At 41.8% G+C, this 22366-nt stretch overlaps 1 protein-coding gene across 2 annotated transcripts in view; it reads right to left on the bottom strand.

Annotated features, from left to right (window-relative positions):
• The window catches only part of GMIP (GEM interacting protein), a 122728-nt gene that overhangs the window by 28962 nt on the left and 71400 nt on the right, over positions 1 to 22366 (bottom strand). For both annotated transcript variants that reach the window (XM_077470116.1, XM_077470118.1), the window contains exons 9-15: positions 21353 to 21535; positions 16609 to 16746; positions 6870 to 7060; positions 4393 to 4499; positions 4181 to 4282; positions 1617 to 1712; positions 1388 to 1539 (exon numbers count right to left, since the gene is read on the bottom strand). In XM_077470116.1, coding sequence (XP_077326242.1) covers positions 1388 to 1539; positions 1617 to 1712; positions 4181 to 4282; positions 4393 to 4499; positions 6870 to 7060; positions 16609 to 16746; positions 21353 to 21535 — 969 coding nt within the window. The remainder of the gene's footprint in view (positions 1 to 1387; positions 1540 to 1616; positions 1713 to 4180; positions 4283 to 4392; positions 4500 to 6869; positions 7061 to 16608; positions 16747 to 21352; positions 21536 to 22366) is intronic.

Raw genomic sequence — 22366 nt, 5'->3', positions numbered from 1 at the left:
TTAACATAAGAGGGGTTTGGGGTCACAAGATACCCTAAAACGATTAATAGCAATAATAGGAGGACAAACTTCTGATTAATCTTCTCTATAGCCACCTTTTCTGGAGGTAATAGGGAATGGTCTGTACATCTAGGACTTTATAAGAGCAGTCCCAGTCTAAAGTTAGTATAGTCTAAGTTAGTTCCCTTCTGGCACTTGCACAACTAACAGTCCACAGCAAAGTCTTTACTTTACTAAAGTACTTTACTATAGTGTCCTAGGGGCTGTCTGCCACCCAGCTTTCACAGGTAGATCATCAGTGAGAGAGATAAGAAGATCCTTCTCCAGTCTCAGGACTTCAGGACAGTGCCCTCCAGCAAATACGCTACTTTAGCAATCTTCCCCAGGCTCTCCTGTCTCAGAAGCTCTCTCTCCTAGGGGCAGCAGCCCCCCTAGGGAACTGGAACCCTCCTTGGAAAGGAAAGAACACTCCTCCAGAGCTTCCCAAACATGTATCCCCTCCCCAGCCACCTTCTGGACACCCCCTTCCAGGGAATAGATGGGGCATGATAAATATTCACATTGGTCATTTGTATCTCTCTGCCTTATAATATGGAAGTTTCTTCCAGAAACAGGTCAGAGAAATCAAACACCCAGCTTAAGAAACCCTGAACAGACAAAAACAATCAATCACTGCTAGTTTAACCTAGCAACATCACTAGAGGAGGGCACTACGGTACCTAAAACTGTGAAGATGTGAAACTTTAAAATCCTTTTTTATTGTGAATTATAGCCCTATAATTATTTTTTTCACTGTGATACCTCAGATGTGTGTCAAAATCACAATTTACATATACGTGCTAGACCTATGTGCACTATTGCATTTGTGTGTGTTCACGGGGGGGGGGACTGGGATGCTTTAAATTATTATTTTTCTTTGATTTTCTTTACTTTTTTTTACACTTTTTAGCATTTGTGCAAGTGACGGGTACTCTCTATGGAGACATCAGGGGTTTATTAGACCTCTGATGTCTCCCCTTCTCTTCAAAGCAGGTGATCAAACACAGATTGTATTTGATTAGCTGCTTTCCTGGCTGTAACAGCTAGGGAATGATAGCCATGAGACCTAAGGAATTTTTCACTTCCAATTTCTTTTGTCATAGAGGAGATTCTCTTCGGTCGGAAGCCATTCCAACAACTTACCATGGGCTTCCCAGAGGAATGGGAGAGTCTGGGAACCACCGCAGATGAGGGGTGGGGGTTGGGTGAGGGGCTTTCAAACAGAATGCCATCAATGCACCTTGCAAGCAAAATTTGCTTGAAAAATAAAGATTTCTAAAAACACTTGTAAATGTTCACCAAAACAGGCTAAAACTGATCAAAAACCATTGGAGTTTCCATTTCTCACCTCATCACATTCTACACCAGAGACCATGAAGCCTTCACACTCCCTACACTTGGTTGGCACTCTGATACGTCGAAGACGGTGGGTTTGGGCAGCTGGTGACATGACCAAGCTTGGCAGACTGAAGCCATTCTCAGAGGCGGCATCAACAGAGTCTGTGCGTTCACAAAGAGAATTTGGTTAGAAAAGAAAACATTATTAGCTGTGTATGATTTCTTATTGCTTTACTCACCAACATCCTCTGCATGAAAGGAATCTCTTTCATCTGGGTCATCAGAGGACATGGTCCCTGTGGAAGAGGCTTTACCAACTTTTTTGCCAAAATGACCTGGATAATTTAGAATAACATGTGATGGCATCATTTTTAGCACTCGGCACAGCACAATATAAACTACACTTTCCTGCAATTAGAAGGATTGTTACATGTCATAGGTCACACAGACCCCAATATTAGGACAATCAAGTTTCAGAGGGGCAGAAGTTATGGACACATAACACTTCTAGAGGGTACCTGAGGAGGTTTCCCAGCAGAAGTACCAAGGAAAGTCTCCTGGGAGCACATCTGGGATTCTGGGATTTCCCTTAGGCCCAAAACAAAAGGTACTTGCACCTAAGAGAAGTTGAGCTGAACTTAAAGACAGAAGAAGCAACCCAAAACCTTCTCTGCTGATCTACTGAGAGTCAAGCAAGTTCCATAAGATTGTTGATTGGGGAATCACTGCATCTCCTTTGCAGTTATGTAGGTTGGCATACTTGAGCCCTGATGCAAGATGCCAACCAGGGCCAAGACAGGAAGGAAGAGGAAATCCCTCCAAAGTGAGGGAATCCCTGATTGTCCCTAGGATCACCAGAACTAGTGTCCTCATTTGAAGATTTCCCCTCCACACCTGTGCTGCTGACAACGCAAAATGTGGGATTTTTATTACTTCCACCCTTTATGATGACAACAAACAGGACAAATAGAGAGGGTTAATCAATCACCCTAACTGGGCACAGACAGTAATAAAATCTGACACGTGTTTTAATCCCTCTCCGCTCTATCAAAAGCTGAGAAAAAAAACCTTTTGCCTTACTATACTTTACATCACTTTTTTGTCCCCCTCCTGGCACCTGCTATTTATTTACATTAGATAACAAAGTTGACAGACTACCAACTCACTGATGGAAAGTGAGCTGAGCTACTGAGAGAAAGGGAAGCTGAGAAGTTTCAGCTACAAGCTTTGAGGATAAATTACTCCATAGTGGTTGCAGCTACAGAGGTCAATGGAGGCTTGTTTTAAATGTTGTATTGTTTTTGGCCACAGTTCAACTTTAGAGCCCAAAATCACATCTCCAGAGGGCATAACCTTAATGGTTTGGGCTCACAAGAAGTGGATGTATGACACTGGGTTGGGTGCAGCTTTAACAAACCAGAACCAGAACAATATCATTTCCACTGCAGCTAATGTCCATGTTATTCTTTTCTATATCTAACATCAGCAACCACCATAGGCCCTCTTTTGCACCAAGCCCTCTTTCGCACCAACTCTTCCCTCAACTTTTATAACTCCTCACTACCTTATACCGTTTGCCTCTAATTTTTCCGGCACACTTGCTCAGTAGTATGGAGATGTAAAAGGCTTTTGGATCTTACATATTAGTGACCCCTCCATTAAACATTACAAAAAGTCGTTGGTAAGGCACTTGCTGAATGCGGCAAAAATGTTGATTCCTAGACACTGGAAATCAAAAATTGCCCCATCCATATCAGAATGGCTTTATTCGGTGACAGCTATATACCATATGGAAGAAACAGTTGCCACTGCGAATGAATCCATTGAAAAGTTCAACTCTATCTGGTCCTCATGGGTAGTATTTCGCTACTCAGATCGCTTTAAATTACTAGACACGGGTTAAGGATGGTCGGACTCATGATCATCTGGGCTATACTCTATTTTCTATGTAGTCTGAACAGTTGGTTGCTTTTTCACTGTTTGAGATGTTATTCATGTAATACCTTATATGATGTCTGAATGTCATAACTGTCAATACCCAGGCGGGATTTTTCCACTTTTGAAAGTTCCCCCTTTTTTTTTTCTTTCCCCCTCCTTAACAGTCCCGCTCCTTCATCTTCTTAATTAAACTAAACAGGCCATCTCGGCCATGCTGACTTTGCAGAAGTCATTTCCGGCTGTGATGTGTAATCTGTTTGGAGATGTTGCTGTGCTTATGCCAGTCCACAGTCATTTTTATTCTCACTTTGCTCTTGTATCTTTACCCTTTTATGTTAAATTTCTTTACTGTTGCATGATATATTTGAGCTTAAGCGAATTGTCGATCTCTATAATCTGTAACTGTTTGTTGCCTAATAAAATTCTATTGATATATAAAAAAAAAAAGGCTTTTGGAATTGACTAAGTAGACAACACCAGGGACCCAGTTTCAAACACTGCAACCCAACTGACCCCTGTTGCATTCTTAAGGACCCAGTTGGTACCACTGATGAAGGTATTGTCCAGAGAGTAAGCCCAGAGCTCCTGCATTTTAAGGTATCCTTTTGGTTCATATCCTGCTTCACCATAAGTAATTCTATTTTACAATATATTCAAAAGCATTTAATATAACTGTAGTTGAGTTAACCCATTTCTCAGTACAAAGCCTTATTCTGATGTTAAACAAAGCCCTGGTAGTTTCAAAAGTACTTTGTGTAAGTGGTGCATTCAGAATGTAAAATACTCTCACCCCTTTGGATAATAAGCATTACATTCAAACTACTTGACCATACTGTTGTTTAGTATGCCTTTTAAATCTCATCACCTGGACTTTCTGTAGGAGATTCCAGCGACCTAGGTTCACTGCTGCCACTGATACTCTCAGAGTCATTGTGAAAAATCTTGTTTCCCCATGAGCCTCGTTCACCTAAAAGAAAAGAGACAATGACATGTATCCTTTCACACTGTGCATTTTGCTTTTTTAAGATGTACCTATCCTTTAAGGAAATATTATGGCCAATAAAATGAAAATTTCACCTGCAGACATCCTTGCAATATCATCTGTCTTGACATTTAGGTCAGACAAAGAGGAAGACACTCTAACCAGCTGCACGGCATTCTTCCTTTTGCCTCCAGGGGACGACCTACACAATAAAGACTGGTTAGATCTTGGGATAAACAAACCAACCAAAGTTTAGTTTGCAGAAGTGTTGGCAAACCCAACAGGAAGCCTGCAAAAATGTATTGCCAAACCATACTGAAGTCTATAGGAGGGGAGGCTTTCTATTTTTGTTAGCCTTTGATTTAAAGCGGAGGTCCGCTCAAAAAAAAAAAAAAGCCAACAGCTACACATACTGCAGCTGCTGGCTTTTAATAACAGGACAATTACCTGTCCTGGGGTCCAGCGATGTTGGCACCGCAGCTGATATCTCCATCAGCTGTTGGGCGCTGCTGTCGCCATTACGTGTAAGGGAATCCGGCAGTGTAGCCTTACGGTTTCACGCCGTGTACCCTACTGTGCATGCTTTAGGCCCCGCTCCTCTCTCCTACTGGCCCAGGGACAGGGGAAGGAGGAGGGAGTCCTGCGATGATGTCATGGGCCGCGGCGCGGACTCCCAGACATGGGAAAAGGATACCTGTTAAAGGTGCCAATTGTGGCACTGGAGGGGAGAGGAGACAAATGAGTGGAAGTACAGGTTCAGGTAACAGTACAATGTAGTCCTTTAGGCCTCATTAACATGGGTGAACCAGGCAGACAGCATTCTTATCTGTGCATCGATCCTGCATGGATGTGCAGTTGAAGATGCACTTGGGGATTTCTTCGGGTCTGTGCAGCTGCCCGCCTGTCATTAGATTTGATCAGGTAGCCTGCATGAGGCTTGCACGGAATACCGGTGCAGGTGAAGATACCATTTGCAAGGGTTTACGGATCAGTAAACCCATGTGAACGAGGTCCTAAATGTGACATATTTTGTTCACGAACAGCAAGGCCACTGCTAAATGACAGATCCCCAGCCAGCTTCTCTTTGTCAAAAAACTTGCTGGAGATCTGTCATTTAGCAGTAGTAGCACGTCTTGACTTTTGAAAGGCCTTAGGCTAGACATATAGTCATAGATTTCTCTATCCATGCTAGACAACATAGATAGAAGCATCTCTCCTGCTAACTATTTTATTCAGACTGCCAGAACTAGCAGCTATCTAACTACCTGAACATCGGTCATGTATGGACAGCTTTACTTTTTACTTCAGCAGCATCTTCTGTCATTTCAAGTTTTTGGTAGATGATGGAGCATTAAACCATCTGATAATTTTCTTCTGGAATTCCATTGATGACATATGTGCATTTAATCTCCTGACTCTGCACACCTGCTGTGGTTATTACCCAGATAGCAAGGATAACTTGCCACAAATTTGTAGCAGTGCTGAATTTTAAGTCTGCTAACTTGCTGCACATTTTCACTGGTAGGTTGTACACTTGCAGAGCACTTGAAGTACAAGTTCTAGTTAACACTTTTCCAATTTGTAGAAAATGTGCGTGGCAAGTCAAGAACAAAGTTGCCGTGGTGTGTCTACAGCAAGAGCTCTGCAAGTCTACAGCATGAAAATTCAGCCACAGTGACCCCTGTGGTGGGATGACTATAGCACCACATAACTGAACCAGAACTTGCAGAATGTTTTCTAAGAAAGTTGTTCTAAAGTCATACAATGAGGATTTGCTGCAATTGTGCAACAAATTTGTGAAGCCTGGTAAGTTTAGCAATAGCTTAGCAAGTCATTTTCAAACTTGCAGCTCAATTGTTTGCTATCTAGGTGTGAGGGATTCACACTCTCCTTGTTTTTTTTGTTTTTTTGTTATATTTTCTAAATCACGAAGAAGGAAACAGGTGGTGTTGAAACACACATAACTTCCAGGTGGACAAAAGCCAGGGGAACCAGGGAATGATCCATCCCGCTATGCTCTCTGTATGAATTAAAATATCTCTTTAAATTGGACTGATCCTTTAAAATGAATAAACAATCTTGGTCTTTAAGCTGGGACATAATTTTAAGGATTACAGGTGGTGGGTAATGCTAGGATACATATTGAAAGAATTCTTGCTTACCAAGTTGTCTAGAGGTCATACAGTAAATATTGTACATCTACATGAGACAATATGTGCACACCTAGCTTTGTGACATGATAGTGGCAGAAGGCTTTAACAGTTATGATAAAATACTAATGTTCTTCCTGTGATCTGATCATACTGTACATGTATGTCTGGGCTGGTATATCTTCATCGCAACCACTTCTAGCTATTTGGTTGGTTCCTGACTACAACCTTCCTGGTAACAAACCAAGGCTTGTATACAGGCTATAAACCTATTCCACCTATTCTGAGCTGTTATTTTTACCTAAATGAAAATTGCCTGCCCTGGTTCAAGACCCAACTAAATGGTACACAACAAGTTGACCATGAAGTAAGTAACTAATCTATAATGTCCAACATCCTCCCCAAGGGTCTGGTGACATCACCTCTGGCCTGCAGGGATGTACTCCTGGAAGGTAAATTTTTCTGGCTCGGTATGCTTGCGTGGCAGGCTCACAACGAACTGAAGATATCGGTCACCAGCCTCATAGGGTTCACAAATGCTGAACAGGTTTCCGTAGCCTGAGGGGACAGATTCACACTGTGTCCTCTTCAAATTCATCAGATTCTGGGTCACCTGTGAGGAGACAAACCATACAATTGGTCATGGTGGCAAAATTGTTAGAAATAATAGATTGTAAGCTTCACTGAAACAAATTTTTATATTCGGCATACAACAGTGTATAATAGCACCAGCACAGAAAAATTGTGAACGATAAAAACCTTGATAAACCCAATAGGAGCATACAAGTTGTACATGCCATGAAGACATCTGATCTGTGGCTGCTGACCTGAGTTACATTAGTCTCAAAAGACTGTGACAAGATATATGCCAGTGACCTTATCTTAAATTTATATTAATAGCAGCATCCATTTTTACTTCTAGCACACAAGTTGCTTTATAGACATTTTTTGCTTGTTGGACTCATTTTTGGATATAGGAGAGTCATTTGTATATATATATTTGCTTTGAAGCAAATGAGCAATTCGCTTTGAGAAGGTGATGATATATAAAGTTTCTGTAGTGTATATACAAGAACCTTTAGTCAAAGCTTGTGAATAAAATGTGGTTTCAAGAAATTGTGTTAAAGATTGTATAAGGTATGGCCAGAAGAAAGTAGAATAGTTTAATTCTAACTGGCACACACAGGTAATATAGAGATTGGGCTGACATTTGTCCCCTACAACTCGTTAATATCCCCCTTTGCACACATTACATTTTGTATTGTACCTTCCTACAGCCAACAGTATGGCCAAGTAGCATTAGGCTACATAGGTGCTTCAGTGTTGCCACTACTGCACCTCAGCACTAAATAGCTAAGGTGGCCCCACAACAGAGGACTTGCATCACTCAATTGCAAAACAGCCAACATTGCAGCCAAGGGAAGTTTATGTAAATTCTTTTATGCATTCAGAAAAACATAACATTCCAAAAGTTTCTAAATATAATTACTATGTACTTATAATAGGAGTGGTTGGTTTCAGTATCATGGCTTACAAATCTATCAAAACCTCCACAAATGGATGGACCTGAGCTGGTTGAATTACACATCAGATTCTTTTACTTTACTGACCTTCCCCCAATTAGTTCATTACTGCAGTGAACACTAAGCGGTTTATTTACTAAGACTGAAGAGTCCAAAGCTGGTGCTTCCAGTTTTTTTGTGCTCAAAGCTTAATTTAACAAGCTTAAAGTGGTTGCAAAGGCCGAAGGTGTTTTTACCTTCATGCATTCTATGCATGAAGGTAAAAAACCTTTATTGTGCAGCTCACTCCCCCAGCCACTCCAATACTTACCTGAGCTCGATCTCGATCCAGCAATGTGCACAAGAGCAGCAGCTCTGCCAGGTCTCTCGCTCCTCATTGGCTGACATGCAGCAGCGGGAACAATTAGCACCTGCTGCTGCCAACCACAGCCAGTGAGGAGGGATCAGGGGCAGGGCTGAGCCCCATTCTGTGTGTCAGAGCAGGGCTTGGAAATGAACAGGTATGTGTGGCTTGCTATAATGCTTTCTATGGGGCACTCAGCAGGCAGGAGGGGCCCAGAGTCCCAGTGGGGAACCTGAGAAGAGGAGGATTGGGGTTGTTCTGTGCAAAACCATTTCCCAGAGTAGGTAAGTATGAAATTTTTTTTTTTTATTTGCCATTACGAACACTAGAAGCCATTTGAAGCTGAATGTTTACCATGCCGAGCTGCACCAGATTTTGCACTCCCCACCTCTAGTAAATCAACCCCAAAGTGTCACCATAACATGTTTATTGAAGCTTGTTTGGTAAGGGCATTGCTGTACAAGCAGGATTCCCTCAACATTCTACAACTACAATGCTATATTTTCTAATGAAATCAGGAGATTCCAGCAACATGTCTTTTGGTATTGGAAGGGTAGCCATAGATTGTAAAATTGTCTTTTAAGGCATGCCCCCATGCCTCTGGGTGTAGCCCACCTGGAGAAATACTTACCTTTGTCCTTGATTCAGCGATCTTCACTGTGCAGCCCTGTCCAGAGCCACACCGCCTGAGCTTGCGCCCAACAGCAGCACTCATGCTGAAATATAATGAACCTTTTACTGGTATTGGCAATATGAAGCAAGGGCTCTTTTTGGACTTTCCCTTTATCAGTAGGGGCATGAGAGTCAATTAGAAAGTGTTTCCTAGAGAATCAAGAGTTCTTCTCTTAAGCCTGCAATGGTTCAAAAAGCCTGCTTGGACAAGATTGGAAGGACAGTGCATAGTACAAGCAAAAAATCTAGCACTTGGAGTTATTATGGAATATGTGGCTGTGTTGGTACAAATGGGCAATGGCCAGGAGGTCCTACTGAAGTTCAGTAATTGCCGTCTTGAGAAAAAAGAGCTGCGACAATTCAAGCAAGTGACAAGGTGAAGTCTTATGACCTGTGTTGAGTAGGTCTTGTTCTTCTACCAGTCATCAGTTAAACAGGTAATACTTTGGGATTTCTTTGTAGTGACCTATGACATCTGTTGGTAACTATAAGCATTTCTTAGGTGGTGTCTGGTGCTTGTGCCCCCAGATCCATTCTGGTGTTCTCACTTTGGTGCCAGTTATTCCAGATAGTTTTTGCAAGTCATCAAAAACTAGTTTGTTGGGAAACCCTAAGCTTGCTGCCTCTGAGAAGCCTTATTTGTCTTGTTTTCTAAAAGTATCTATTTCCATGTACATTATGAGTGTAATATTTTCCCATTGGCTCCTTTACTCTTATCAAGAACTATTCAGGGTAACGGAGGTCACAGCGTAGATCTGCTTATGGTAACACTTGAGGGAACTGACCTTAAGAGTCAGATATTCACTGTGTTGTCCTATGACGTATCCACCAACACCAAATGAACTCATGAACCCAGAACTGATCCCCAAATATATATTATATGGTGAGTCTAATGAGATAATTGGATTATACAAATACTGGGAGTCATATTACAGGACTGGGTGTATATCCCAACACGCCAACGAGTCAAAATAAAAGATGAGTTCATGTTTTGATTGAATACAGCCCTGTAATGAATCATATTAATAACACAACACATCAGACACAAAATTGGTTACACTGTGCAGAACAAGTTTGAGGCAGAATTGCGACCACTGGGAAGCTGCCGACCTTACATTTCCCATGTGTTTGCTTTTTATTATTATTATTTTTTATTATTATTATTTTTATTTTATTTTTTATAACAGCATCAACTAAAATTTCATGACAAATTTTCTGTGTAAAGGCCAGGCAATCCCTTAAAATACAGTGTGTAAAGAATCAGTTCTTAGGCCTGCAAACATGTTATTTTTTTTTCCTTTTAAATTACATTTTTAATGAAAATTTTGCATCAATATTAACACAAACACAGTCTTCAATTACGTGTATCTCTACTCCTAAATAGTTCTACCACAATCTACATTCTTGATTATATAATTCTTGAAACATCTCCTCCTACATCAACCCAACCCCCAGCCAACTCTGGAAAAAAAAAAGAAGGGGGGGGGGATTTTCTTTTTCTTAATCGTCTCTCTCCCATCATCTCCATCCACACATCTCTGCCCCACTCAACTAATTTACAATGTAACACACTTCCAACAGCTTCCTTATTTTCGAGGATGCACAAATGCACAAAAGGATTTCCATGAGGACCATACTGTGAGAAATTTCTCGCAATTGTCATTTAGCATTGCGGTCAATTCTTTCATTCTCTACAAATATTGTATTTCCTCTACCCACTCTACCATTCCCAGGGGGATCAGGGAGTCTCCAAAATCTTGGTATTACAGTCCTTGCCACTTCTCTATGATGCCGCGTACACACGACTGAACTTTCTGGCAGAAAAGGTCAGACGGAATCATTCCGTCAGATATTACGATCGTGTGTGGGCTTCATCTGACTTTTTTCCTTAAAAAATTCAGTTGGACCTAGAATGTTTCAAATTTGTCTGATAGAATCAATTTCTATCGGGAAAACCGTTCGTCTGTATGCTGGTCCAATGGACCAAATACGACGCAAGGGCAGCTATTGGCTGCTGGTTATTGAACTTCCTTTTCTAGTCCCGTTGTATGTCATCACGTTCAAAACGAACAGACTTTGGTCCGTTTGTGTGTGGGCAAGTCCGTTCTTTCGGAAGTCCGCCGTAACTCCATCGGAAGTCCGTCGGAACTCCGTCAGGAAGACTGTCTAACCTTTTCTGACGGAAAGTCCAGTCGTGTGTGTATGTGGCATTAGTTGCATCCCATGTGTTTACTTTAGATTTGGCCTTTCCCTTATAACACTATAAAAAGGGGGCACCCGGAGAACACCACATTGGAAACATTTGATATCTAGTAGTAGTAAGTCACATTCAGCTTGACTTAATCTGTAACGTTGATGGTGTTTTGAACCTTATCTGAGCAACTTTTTCAGTTCTAATGTTCAAAATGCTGGGTATGTTCCTATTACTCAGAACTGAAGAAGCAAGTTTTAACAGATAAAGGACATGAGTAGGGGTAAGCACATTCATTTAGGGAAAACTAAAATGAATTAGCTACAACAATAGATTTTTGATTTTGTTGTCAGTGAACTTTCACTGAAGTAGAAACTCACAGTTTTATTTATTGAGTTGCATGGGATAAATTTACTTGAATAAAAAAAAAAAAAAAAAAACTTTTTCCTTTTAGTTACAAATTGTTTTATGTTTTTTTTTTTTGTTTAGGGTACTTTCGTTTATTATTATTATTATTATTATTATTATTAATAACGATTTTATGTGGTGCCAACAGTTTACGCATTGCTTTACATTGTAGAGGGGAGACAGCAGGGGTCAAGTCCTGGGGAAAAAATGATACGCTCATATGCACGAACACTTTAAAAGTGTTCATCCAATTTTCGTATTGTGTGTATGAAGCTTAACTGTTAGTACATAAAAAAACAAAACAATACTCAATAAATATAAATACGGTAATTCTCTGAATAATCAGCATTCATTCAATTGTGCTTCCATGCAATTGTGAACATCATGTTCTGATCTTTATTGGGGAATGTTATTTTGTAAATAGAGTGTTTATGTGGTGAGTTTACCCTTTTCATTGAACAGAGTTTGGATAACACAGGGTTAAACGGAAAGGTCATAAATTAACTGCACATTATCTGGACAAAATGCTTGGGGAGATAGTGATGTGTTCCTGCTTAGGAGATGTATGTTAGTTTGGGGGGCTGCAAACTCTGCATGGCTCCAACACACACTCGCTGCTATTCCAACCCTTCACATATTTCCACATAAACTTCCCTCCTGGCATTAAACTTTGCCAGGTATTGTGCTCAGCTTACCACCCCAAACTGATGTTCCTCCCTCAGCTCACCTCTCTCCCTGCATGTCCTGCGAGAAGAAAAGCTGTGCTCCTCCTCTGGGTTCTCTCATCATATGGCACTGAAGATAGAGGAGGGGGGATTCAGCGGGACACACAGAGCAAGTATGCAGGAGACTGGGGGGGGGGGGGGAGGATGAGGAGACAGAAAATCAGGAGGGGCCGGCGGGGAGGAGCGCATCATGAGAGGTCTGACTAAATACAATCTCTTAGCAGCAGGGACCTGATCTACCCGTCAGCTAGCTGGGATTGACAAGTAGATCGAAGAGGAAGCTTTCATGGCAATGCTTGAGTGGTCAGTCCACCCCTGGTGTACGGCACTTACTATTGCGAGCTGTGTCAGCGGCTGCTGGTGTAGCACCTGCCGCACAGCTCACATACTTCAAAGTCTTGCAGGACACGGCTGCTAACGGGAACTGAGTTCCAGTTGTGGAAAAAGTGCAGGAACTCCGTTCCCATGTGTTCCCGCAGGACTTGAGCCCTGGGGGACAGCACAATTATAGTACAATACAGAAGGGACAGGAGGGCCCAGCTCGTAGAGCTTACATTCTAAAGGGAGGGGGTACAAAAGGTAATAGATGCGGGGAATGATTTGATGGGGGTGGCTCAGGGACAGTTGTTAGGTGGGTGTGGGATAGGCTTCCCTGAATAAGTCTTTCAGGGATCTCCTAAAGGTGGACAGTTTAGGGGCTGATCGGATATAACGGGGCAGGGAAATTTATATAGTTTATAGTTTTTACTTATATAGTGTCATTTGTATGTGTATGTTTTATTTTTCTGTAAATGTGATTGTTAATTGCATACTATTTTATTTTACTTTTTTCATTGTCTGTTTTTTTCTTTTTGTGGAAAAAGTATTTTTCACAGAAAGATCCCCCCCCCCCCCCCCCCCCATGCAATCTTAGTCTTGCAATTGAAAAGCCTGACTGGGAAACACTTCTTCTATTCCCTGATGTTGTAAAATACATAGATTGCATGAGGGGGGCTAAACGCCACCATGAATTGCATGGTGCCGGTTTTAAATGTTTAGCCATTTCTGATGCTGATTGGTGGACAACCAGAGCATAGACAGAAGCCAAACTTGGTGCTATGTGTTTATCAAGGTACATGTGTTATATGGCTGTTCAATGTTCAGAGAGTAATTCTAAGGCCGCGTAAACACGGGCGGATTGTCTGTCCAACTTAGTCCGCTGAACCGTGTTTCAGCGGACAATCCGCTCGTGTGTGGGCTTCAGCGGACTTTTTCAGCGGACTGTCTGACGAACAAAGTCTTACGGAATTTCCGTAATTTTGTCCGTTCAAACTTGGTTTTGTCCGTCCAAACTTGGTTTCAGCGGACAGTCCGCTCGTGTGTAGGCAAGTTGGACGGACTAAGTATGGCGCATGCTCAGAAAGGATTTACACGGCCGAAGGTTGCATTGCAGTGTATAGGACGTCGTTTTTCTAGTCCCGTCGTACGTGCTGTACACGTCATCGCGCACGCTTTCAGCGGACTGTCTGCTCATCGTGTGTGGTCAAGTCCGTTCATTCAAAATTTGGACGGACTGTCTGTCGGATTGTCTGACGAACTTAGTTGGCCAGACAATCCGCCCGTGTGTACGCGGCCTAAGGCTCCGTTCACATCTAGGTGTCCCGGAGTTCTGTCCACCACTCCGAATCATGGAAAATTGCGGACACCCTTGCGATCCCTATCAATTCCAATGGCACTCTGATTGCGGCGCAATTTGGCCTGGTTGCTCAACAAATCGTGGTAAAATTGAGCAAACCGAATCGTGGAATGCCTATTGCCCAATCCCTATTGCCCGAAGGCAGGTACAAAGAAAGGTGAAATCTTCCTCTTATCACATACACACACACGATCGGAATTTCGGCCAGCAAATGACCGATGAGAGCTTTTCATCAGGAAAAATGTGTGTATGCTCCACCGGAATTTAGCTGGCCGAATTCCTGCCAGCAAAAATTTGTTCCCAATTTTCCCGATGGAAAAACGTTCTATCGGAAATTCCGATCGTGTGTATGCAATTCCGACGTGCAAGAACTCACGCATGCTCAGATTCAACTACGAGATGGAAGCTATTGGCTACTAGGTATTGAACTTCGCTTTTCTAGTTCCGTTGTACGTGTTGTACATCACCGCGTTCTTGGCAGTCGGAATATGGTGTGACCATGTGTAGGCAAGACAAATTGAGCAGGATTACGTCGGAATTCCGATGGGAAAACCATCACAGCTTTCTCCAATGAGAATTCCGATCGTGTGTATGCGGCATAATACTGGTACAAGCGAACATTCAGAGAATAATATTGGTGAAGAAAAAAGGCACATCCAATAATTGCCAGTAGATGTTTTTATGGCATGTAATAATTAAAATTCCCCTTTATAACAAGAAAAACAAATGTTAAGCGAAATAAAAACCTTTGAAAGACCGATTATCATATATGGAGCTGAAAGTTGGATCCTGTCACAGGCAGATAAGAAAATACATGATGTATTTGGAAAGAAAGTACTTTGGGGAATATGTGGAGGCTTATTTGAGAATAGAGTGTGCATATCAAGATATAATAATGAGTTTAAAGAAAAATATAAAGATGCTAGGCTATCATCATTAATATGTATTGCTAATCTAAAATGGTCTTGTCATATTAAACAGATGACTGAAATTAGAATTTCAAATAGGATCCAAGAAGCAATAGTAGGTGGATAAAGACATTTCGACTCACCCAGAGTATGATGGCTGTATAAAATCACTAAAAAGGAAGATCTGAATCAGGAAAATGAGAAGCCAGGGATAGAAAAGAATGGTGGCACCTACTGCAGAAAGTCATAACACTCAGAGAGTATTGTGCTGATGATATGAAAGAAGGCATTCATAGCATCCCTTTAGATTTCCATGCTCTCTGTTATCCCTTCCGGCCAACTGTGATCTCACCTAGAGAGTATGCACTTACTGTACAAAGGGATGTCACCAATTCTTTCTTTGCTATAACTTTGCATATAAAGAAAATTAGAGCCGCACTCTTATGACCCCAGTAACTATCTTTTAAAGGACAGCAAAATGAACAAGGTCAGACTCACTTGGTCCTAAATGTATTAAGAACTTTTTTTTTTATTTTAGAAGAGAACATCTTATGATAATGTCTCCCTTCTTTTGAACAGAACACATTTTTTGCTCCTAAAGAAAGGCCCAGAATAAAGAAAGAATGCAGTAGACGCAGGACCGGCATGACAGGTGTTAAAGGGGCTTGTCAGGTACCTAGTCTAAGGGCTTAGGATAGGTCAGCAGTCTGCAGGGGGCAGGGTTTGAGCTGGGAGGAGAATAGGGTACTTAAAGCGGGATTCCACCCTAAAGTGGAACCTCCGCTGATCGGAACCCCCCCCCCTCCGGTGTCACAATTGACACCTTTCAGGGGGGAGGGGGGTGGAGATACCTGTCAAAGACAGGTATTTTCACCCACTTCCGGGCATAGACTCCCACGGGAGTCTACGCCATTTCCTGCCCTGCCGCGCTGTCTGCTGGGACACACACGGGTCCCAGTGACAGCGCGGAGATTTCCTATTGCGCGGCGTGGTTCGCGCATGCGCAGTAGGGAACCGGGAAGTGAAGCCGATTCGCTTTACTTCCTGATTCCCTCACCTCGAATGGCGGCGGCAGCAGCCGAGGCCCGAGCGGTCGATCGGCCTCGGCTGCCGGCATCGCTGGAACCCGGGACAGGTGAGTGTCCATTTATTAAAAGTCAGCAGCTGTAGTATTTATAGCTGCTGGCTTTTAATATTTTTTTGGGGGGCGGAATCCCTCTTTAAGCAGTACAGAAAGGGAAGGGCTTCAGTGGGAGGAGAGTGAGTGGAGCAACTTTTCACCCTCCCACTCTGAATATGGTGGTTTGGAACCGGTTAAAGTGGAGTTCCAGGCTCTTTATGATTATTAAAAGTCAGCAGCTACAAAAAGTGTAGTTGCTGACTTTTAATAAACAGACACTTACCTGTTCCACGGTCCAGCGATGCGGCCGAACGAGGTGCCGCTCCTCCCTGCCGGCGCCTCCATTGCCACTCTGGACACCCGGCCGTGACAGCTGCTTTCAAGGACCAAGTTTAATTCTCTAATGCAAAATAAGGTCATTGACCTGGCTGTGTTGTATGCCGGGGATGCTATTGAAGGTGAATCTAACTCATCAGAAATACATTTTATTTTAGCCTAGCTCATTTACATGTATGTTAACTGGATCATCTCTCATATGTTCAGGTTTAAAGCCCTTCCTCTTTCAAAAAAATAATATCTATATAATTAAACTTCACCTCTTTCAACACTTGGTCCCCCTGGTTAATAAGTTTCCTGATGTGGGATATAATTCTCTGGCGGACCTTCTCTTGCTGCTCACTCCTGGCGTTTGCTTCCCCCACACAGGATCGGTACAGGACCTCAGCCTCTTGTGCCTGCGACAAAAAACATAGCCTTCAGTTAGTGAGCCACTAATACATGTAACAAATATAGATCACTTCCGGAGCCTTTGATTTAGTCCAGGTTATGGCTTCTCCTCTAACACCCCAATAAGTAGCCCAACAGCCTATTCGAGCACATATAATGGAATAATAGAGGAACTTTATATCTGAATGTCTACATCCCAAGAATAAATTGATACAGGGGTATATACCACAAAATATGGGCTACAGAAAGGACAGAGGGTTTGAGAATTTTTTTTTCAGGTTTCCATATTATGATTTAAACCACCCAAAACTGATGACAGGGATAGGCTCTGGTGGGCTGAAATATCCAACCTCTTGGTTAGCAAGTTGAGAATCTTCAGCAGCATATCTCTATAAGAAGATCCGTGCCAAGTTTTGCAACTTCTGCTGTACTACTGCAAAGTACCCTAGAGTTGTGAGAAGCCTATAGACATTGCATCTCAATAGAATCTTCCAAATGCTAAAGTTTTAAAGCATGCTTTTATTTCAAAGTAAAAAATATAAGCTGTACTCCAAAACTTAGCTCTTCTTCCTGTGTGTAATTTCTCAAAAAAAGACTGCATACGTTGATGTTTCCACTCAAAACCAACCTTCCTTGTGAGCAAGCAAGCACTGCTGAAACCCGTCAATAAAGGTTGGTTTCAGGGAAAGACATCAATGTATGTAGGGTTTTTTTTTGACAAATTAAATGCAGAAAAAAGAGCTAAACTTTGGAGTGCGGCTTGTATTTTTTACTTTTAATGAGAGCGGAGATGAGCTGTGGTAGCCAGCACCTCAGTTGTCCACCTGGGATGAAAAGAGAAAATCTGGAGCAGACTGTGGAGAGACAAAGCTTTTTTTATCCAGCTGTATTTACTAGTGCAACTTTTAACATCCAAGTGAAAGATATAACACCAACGTGTAAGTAAAAAATATAAAAATCAGAATCACTGAGTTGTAAAAAGAATCTCCTTGTGTCAGTATTTTGTTGAACCACCTTTTGCTTTAATTAAAGCATTTAGTCTATTGGGATAAGTCTCTACTAACTTTGTACATCTAGACTTTGCAATGTTTGCCCATTCTTCTTTGCAGAACTGCTCAAGTTCAGTTTAATTTGATGTTAACAGTTTGTGGACTGCAGTCTTCAAGTCATTCCACAGATTTTCAATGGGGCTCAGGTCTGGGTTCTGACTAGGCCATTTAAGGGTTTTGCTGTGTGCTTTGGGTCATTATCATGTTGGAAGGTAAACCCTCTTCCCATTGACAACTTTCTGGCAGAGGGCAGCAGATTTTACTCAAGAATTTGATGGTATTTTGCCCCATCCATTTTTCCTTCTAACCCGACAAGTGCTCCAGTCCCTGCTGCAGGGAAACACCCCCATAATAGGATATTACCACCTCCATGCTTTACTGTAGGAATGGTGTCATTTGCATGGTGAGCTGTATTGGATTTCCGCCAGATATATAGTTTGGTTTCGAGGCCAAATAATTTAATTTTAGTCTCATCTGACCATAACACCTTTTTCCGTGTGACCTCGGAATCATCAAGGTGCATTTTGGAAAAGCTCAGTGGTGACTGCATGTGGCCTTTTTTAAGGAGTGGCTTTCTTCTTGCAACCCTCCCATACAAGCCACATTTGTGGGGGACTTGTGATATTGTTCTCACATGCACACAATGACCACTCTGTCATAAATTCCTGCAACTGCTTCAGAGTTGCTGTAGTCCTCTTGGTAGCCTCTCTGAGCAGGTTCCTCCATGCTCTTTCATACAGTTTGGAGTAACGTCCTGATCCAGGAAGGGTCTGTGTTGTACCAAATACCATCCACTTCCTAATAACAGACTGTGCTTCTAGGTATTGATAAAGCCTTTGAATTTTTTTTATCACTCTTCTGACTTGTGCCTGTCCACAACTTTATCCTGGAGATTTGTTTGACAGTGCCTTGCCACCCATAGGTGATTGTTTGCTTCAGTTGCACTACCAGGGACTTAAATGCTCCAGGAAAGCTTTTTTCATGCTGAGCTAATCAAAATGACCACAGCTGATTACAGTTGAAATCCAAATGACTTTGTGTACCATGGAGAAGGTGATTAGTTACACCTGATTTAGTTTATAAGTAATTTTTAGGAGGGACATGATCCTTTTTCCAACTCAATGATTCTGTTTTCAAGGTTTTTTTTGTTGTTTTTTCTGACATGTTGGTGTTATATCTTTCAATTGGAGGTTATACAGCTGGATGAAACAAAAACCATGTCTGTCTTCATTTTAGGCTGCAAAGCAACAAAATGTGATTATTTTTAAGTGGGGTGATTCTTTTCTATACCCACTGTACTCTCATCCAGACCAACTGGGGTACAGACAACTAAAGAGGGTCCAGCACACAGTTATGTAGCAATTATGCAGGCTGGATCTGAGTCAGGGTCAGGTATCCCTGAGCTGACAAACTAGCTGTATTGCATTTGCTGAACACTTTTCACAGTCTATATGCTACTGAATGTGACACCTTGCTTTTTCTAAATTAAGAAAATTCTCAAAGTGCTAGAGATCACTGTGAGGGTACATATGGACACATGAAGATTCCTGTCCAACTATCACAGTCCACCGTAGATGCAGTAAAACAGGACTAAATAGGTATCCTACAAATAGTACTACTTAATGGGATTCTTATAACATTCAATAACACCTGAAATGTAATAGATAGAACAGAACATAGCTCATGAGTCACTAGAAACATGCCACAACCTTTTTGACTGACTAACATAAGACCTTAAGCAATAATACCTCTTATTTAATGAGCTTTAAATAATTCTAACACCCTGAAACAAGCCAGAGCCTATCCCTACTGCTACTGAATAATTCTTAAGGAACAAGGAGCTTTGTGATTTCCATAAACGATCATGTTAAAGAACCCTTTAATGCGTTACATCACAGTTACATAACAGGATATATTTCCACGTTTACTCCATATTGGTAAGCTAAAGTAGAAAAATACCTGAACAGTAGTTACTAGAATTGGTTTAGAATGGAACAAATGTCAATCCGAAACAAACTATGGAGTTGATTTACTAAAACTGGAGAGTGCAAAATCTGGTGCAGGTATGCATGGTAGCCAATCAGCTTCTAACTTCAGCTTGTTCAATTAAGCTTTGAGAAAAAAAAAAAACTGGAAGCTGATTGGTTTCTATGCAGAGCTGCACCAGATTTTGCACTCCCCAGTTTTAGTAAATCAACCCCATAGTGAATTTGAAACATTGTGTTTTGCCACCACATATTTGGAGATCAAGATTTTAAAGAGATGTTTTATTATTTTACCACTATAATCTTGTCCTAAAATACTGATATACACTCTATTGTCAAAAGTATTGGGCCACCTACCTTTATGCACACATTAACTTTATTGGCATACAAGTTTTAGTCCGTAGGGTATAATATTGAGATTGTCCACCTTTTGTAGCTATAACAGCGTCAACTCTTCTGGGAAAGCTGTCCACAAGGTTTAAGAGTGTGTCTATGGGAATGTTTTACCATTCTTCCAGAAGTGTATTTGTGAGGTTAGGCACTGATGTTGGGCGAGAAGGCTAGTAGTCTGCGCTCTAATTCATTCCAAAGGTGTTCTATTGGGTTGCGGTCAGGACTGTGTGCAGGTCAGTCAAGTTTCTCCACACCAATCTCGCTCATCCATGTCTTTGTGGAGCTTGCTTTGTGTACCGGTCCAAATCATTTGGTGCAGGGGGGATTATGGTGTGGGGTTGTTTTTCAAGGGTTGGGCTTGGCTTTTTAGTTCCAGTGAAGGGAACTCTTAAGGCGTCAGCATAACAAGAAATTTTGTTGGAACAGTTTGAGGATGGTCCCTTCCTGTTCCAACATGACTGCACATCAGTGCACAAAACAAGGTCCATAAAGACATGGATGAGCGAGTTTGGGGTGGTGGTGGAGGAACTTGACTTGTCTGCGCAGAGTCCTGACCTCAACCGGATAGAACACCTTTGGGATGAATTAAAGTGGAGACTGCAAGCTAGGCCTTCTTCTCCCTCATAAGTGCCTGACCTCACAAATGTGCTTTTGGAAGAATGATTAAACATTTCCCTAGACACATTCCTAAACCTTACGGACAGTTTTCCCAGAAGAGTTGAAGGGTGGGAAAACTTAATATTGATCTTAAGAACTAAGACTGGGATGCCATTAATGTTTATGTGCTTGTAAAGGCAGGTGTTCCAATACTTTTGACAATATAGTGTATCTGCTGCTTGTTTTTCTGCAGTCTACATACTATAACTTGTCAGACAGTCAACCCCAACTTATAAGTCTTACAGCCATCCTTCCTTACATGTTTCATCACAAACTGTGGCTTTGTCAGGGGACAGTGTGCAAAATGTGCTATATAAATGCTCAGTGGTGTTGAACTGGTTTAGACTGAGAATAGATTTTCCTGAGGTCCTACACACATTTAAAAACCCAGCAGCAGTATGAATCCTATTTAACTACAACTAAAACAGAATTATCTTATGTGGCCTTGACCACTTAAGCTAAATGAGGCTTTGACCCTACTTGTAGTCACAAAGATTGGTTTAATGCTTCCTGGTGCTGTTTGGTGTTACCTTGGTCTGGGCCTCCTCACGGGATCTCCTGCGTTTCTCCACCAGTTTATTTGCACTTCCTGGGTGGCCTCCCATATTCTGCTCCTCCTCAATCTTGGCACTTAGTTGCTTGGCTTTCTCCAGGTCTTCACAGCGTTGTATGTATTGTTGTCGAGCCTTGCGCAGCGAGCTCAGGGTGTCTGTCTGTGAAAGAAAAAACAAATGTGAGGCTGAGGTGGAACATAACCAAATAATCCAAAAAGAGGGACTTTAAATATTTAAATATGCCTTTGAGAACTGAATGTTCTGTAGTGGAACATGCATACATACTAATGGAACATACAGCATTAGAAAGGTTAGGTGACTTGTGCTATAATATTTTCACACAAGTGAAAGCTGGGTTCTGATGAAGAGGGAATTCCCTTTGAAACGTGTCAGTATTGGCATCTTTCCAACATATAAGAAGCTTCAGTAGCAGTTCTGGTGGTTCTCCATGTGGATGTTCATGATGACCATGCCATTTCTATTGGTTTGTGAGTCTGATAACCTATTTTCCTATTAATAAATGGCGTTTAAAGATAATGCCCGGGGCTGTTGTCCCCTCTCTCTGTTTTTCTGTTTGCTGGAAATAATCAAAGGGGTATGGTATTTAAAAATAAAAAGGGAACATCAAATAATGCAGTTATGTATCTCACCAGTAGGAATGGGCTCAGACGTGTTCAGATTCTAGTCCCAACCCACCAGAGTAATCCTGCCGTCACTGCACACCGCCAATCATGAGTAGCGTGTGTATGTGCAGCTGCAGGTGGGGAAATGTCTCACTGCCCATGATTGGCAGAGTGCAGTGATGGCTTCCTCGTGGGATTTCTCAGGTGGGTTGGGATTAGGATTCAAACTTGCCTGAGCCCATTCCTACTCATCAGTCTGCGGCTGCTCCATCGCGGTCCAGTCTCAGAATGTGAAAAGGGAGGTGATCTATGTGTTCCCCTTAACTGTAGTAGAAAAAATTGAATCCCCAGGCTGGCTATGCTGTAT

Source organism: Lithobates pipiens, unplaced genomic scaffold (genome assembly GCF_037356315.1).
Source record: "Lithobates pipiens isolate NorthernLeopardFrog02 unplaced genomic scaffold, aLitPip1_a1.2 Scaffold_8, whole genome shotgun sequence".
NCBI lineage: Eukaryota > Metazoa > Chordata > Amphibia > Anura > Ranidae > Lithobates > Lithobates pipiens.
This window is presented reverse-complemented; position numbering and strand designations above follow the sequence as displayed.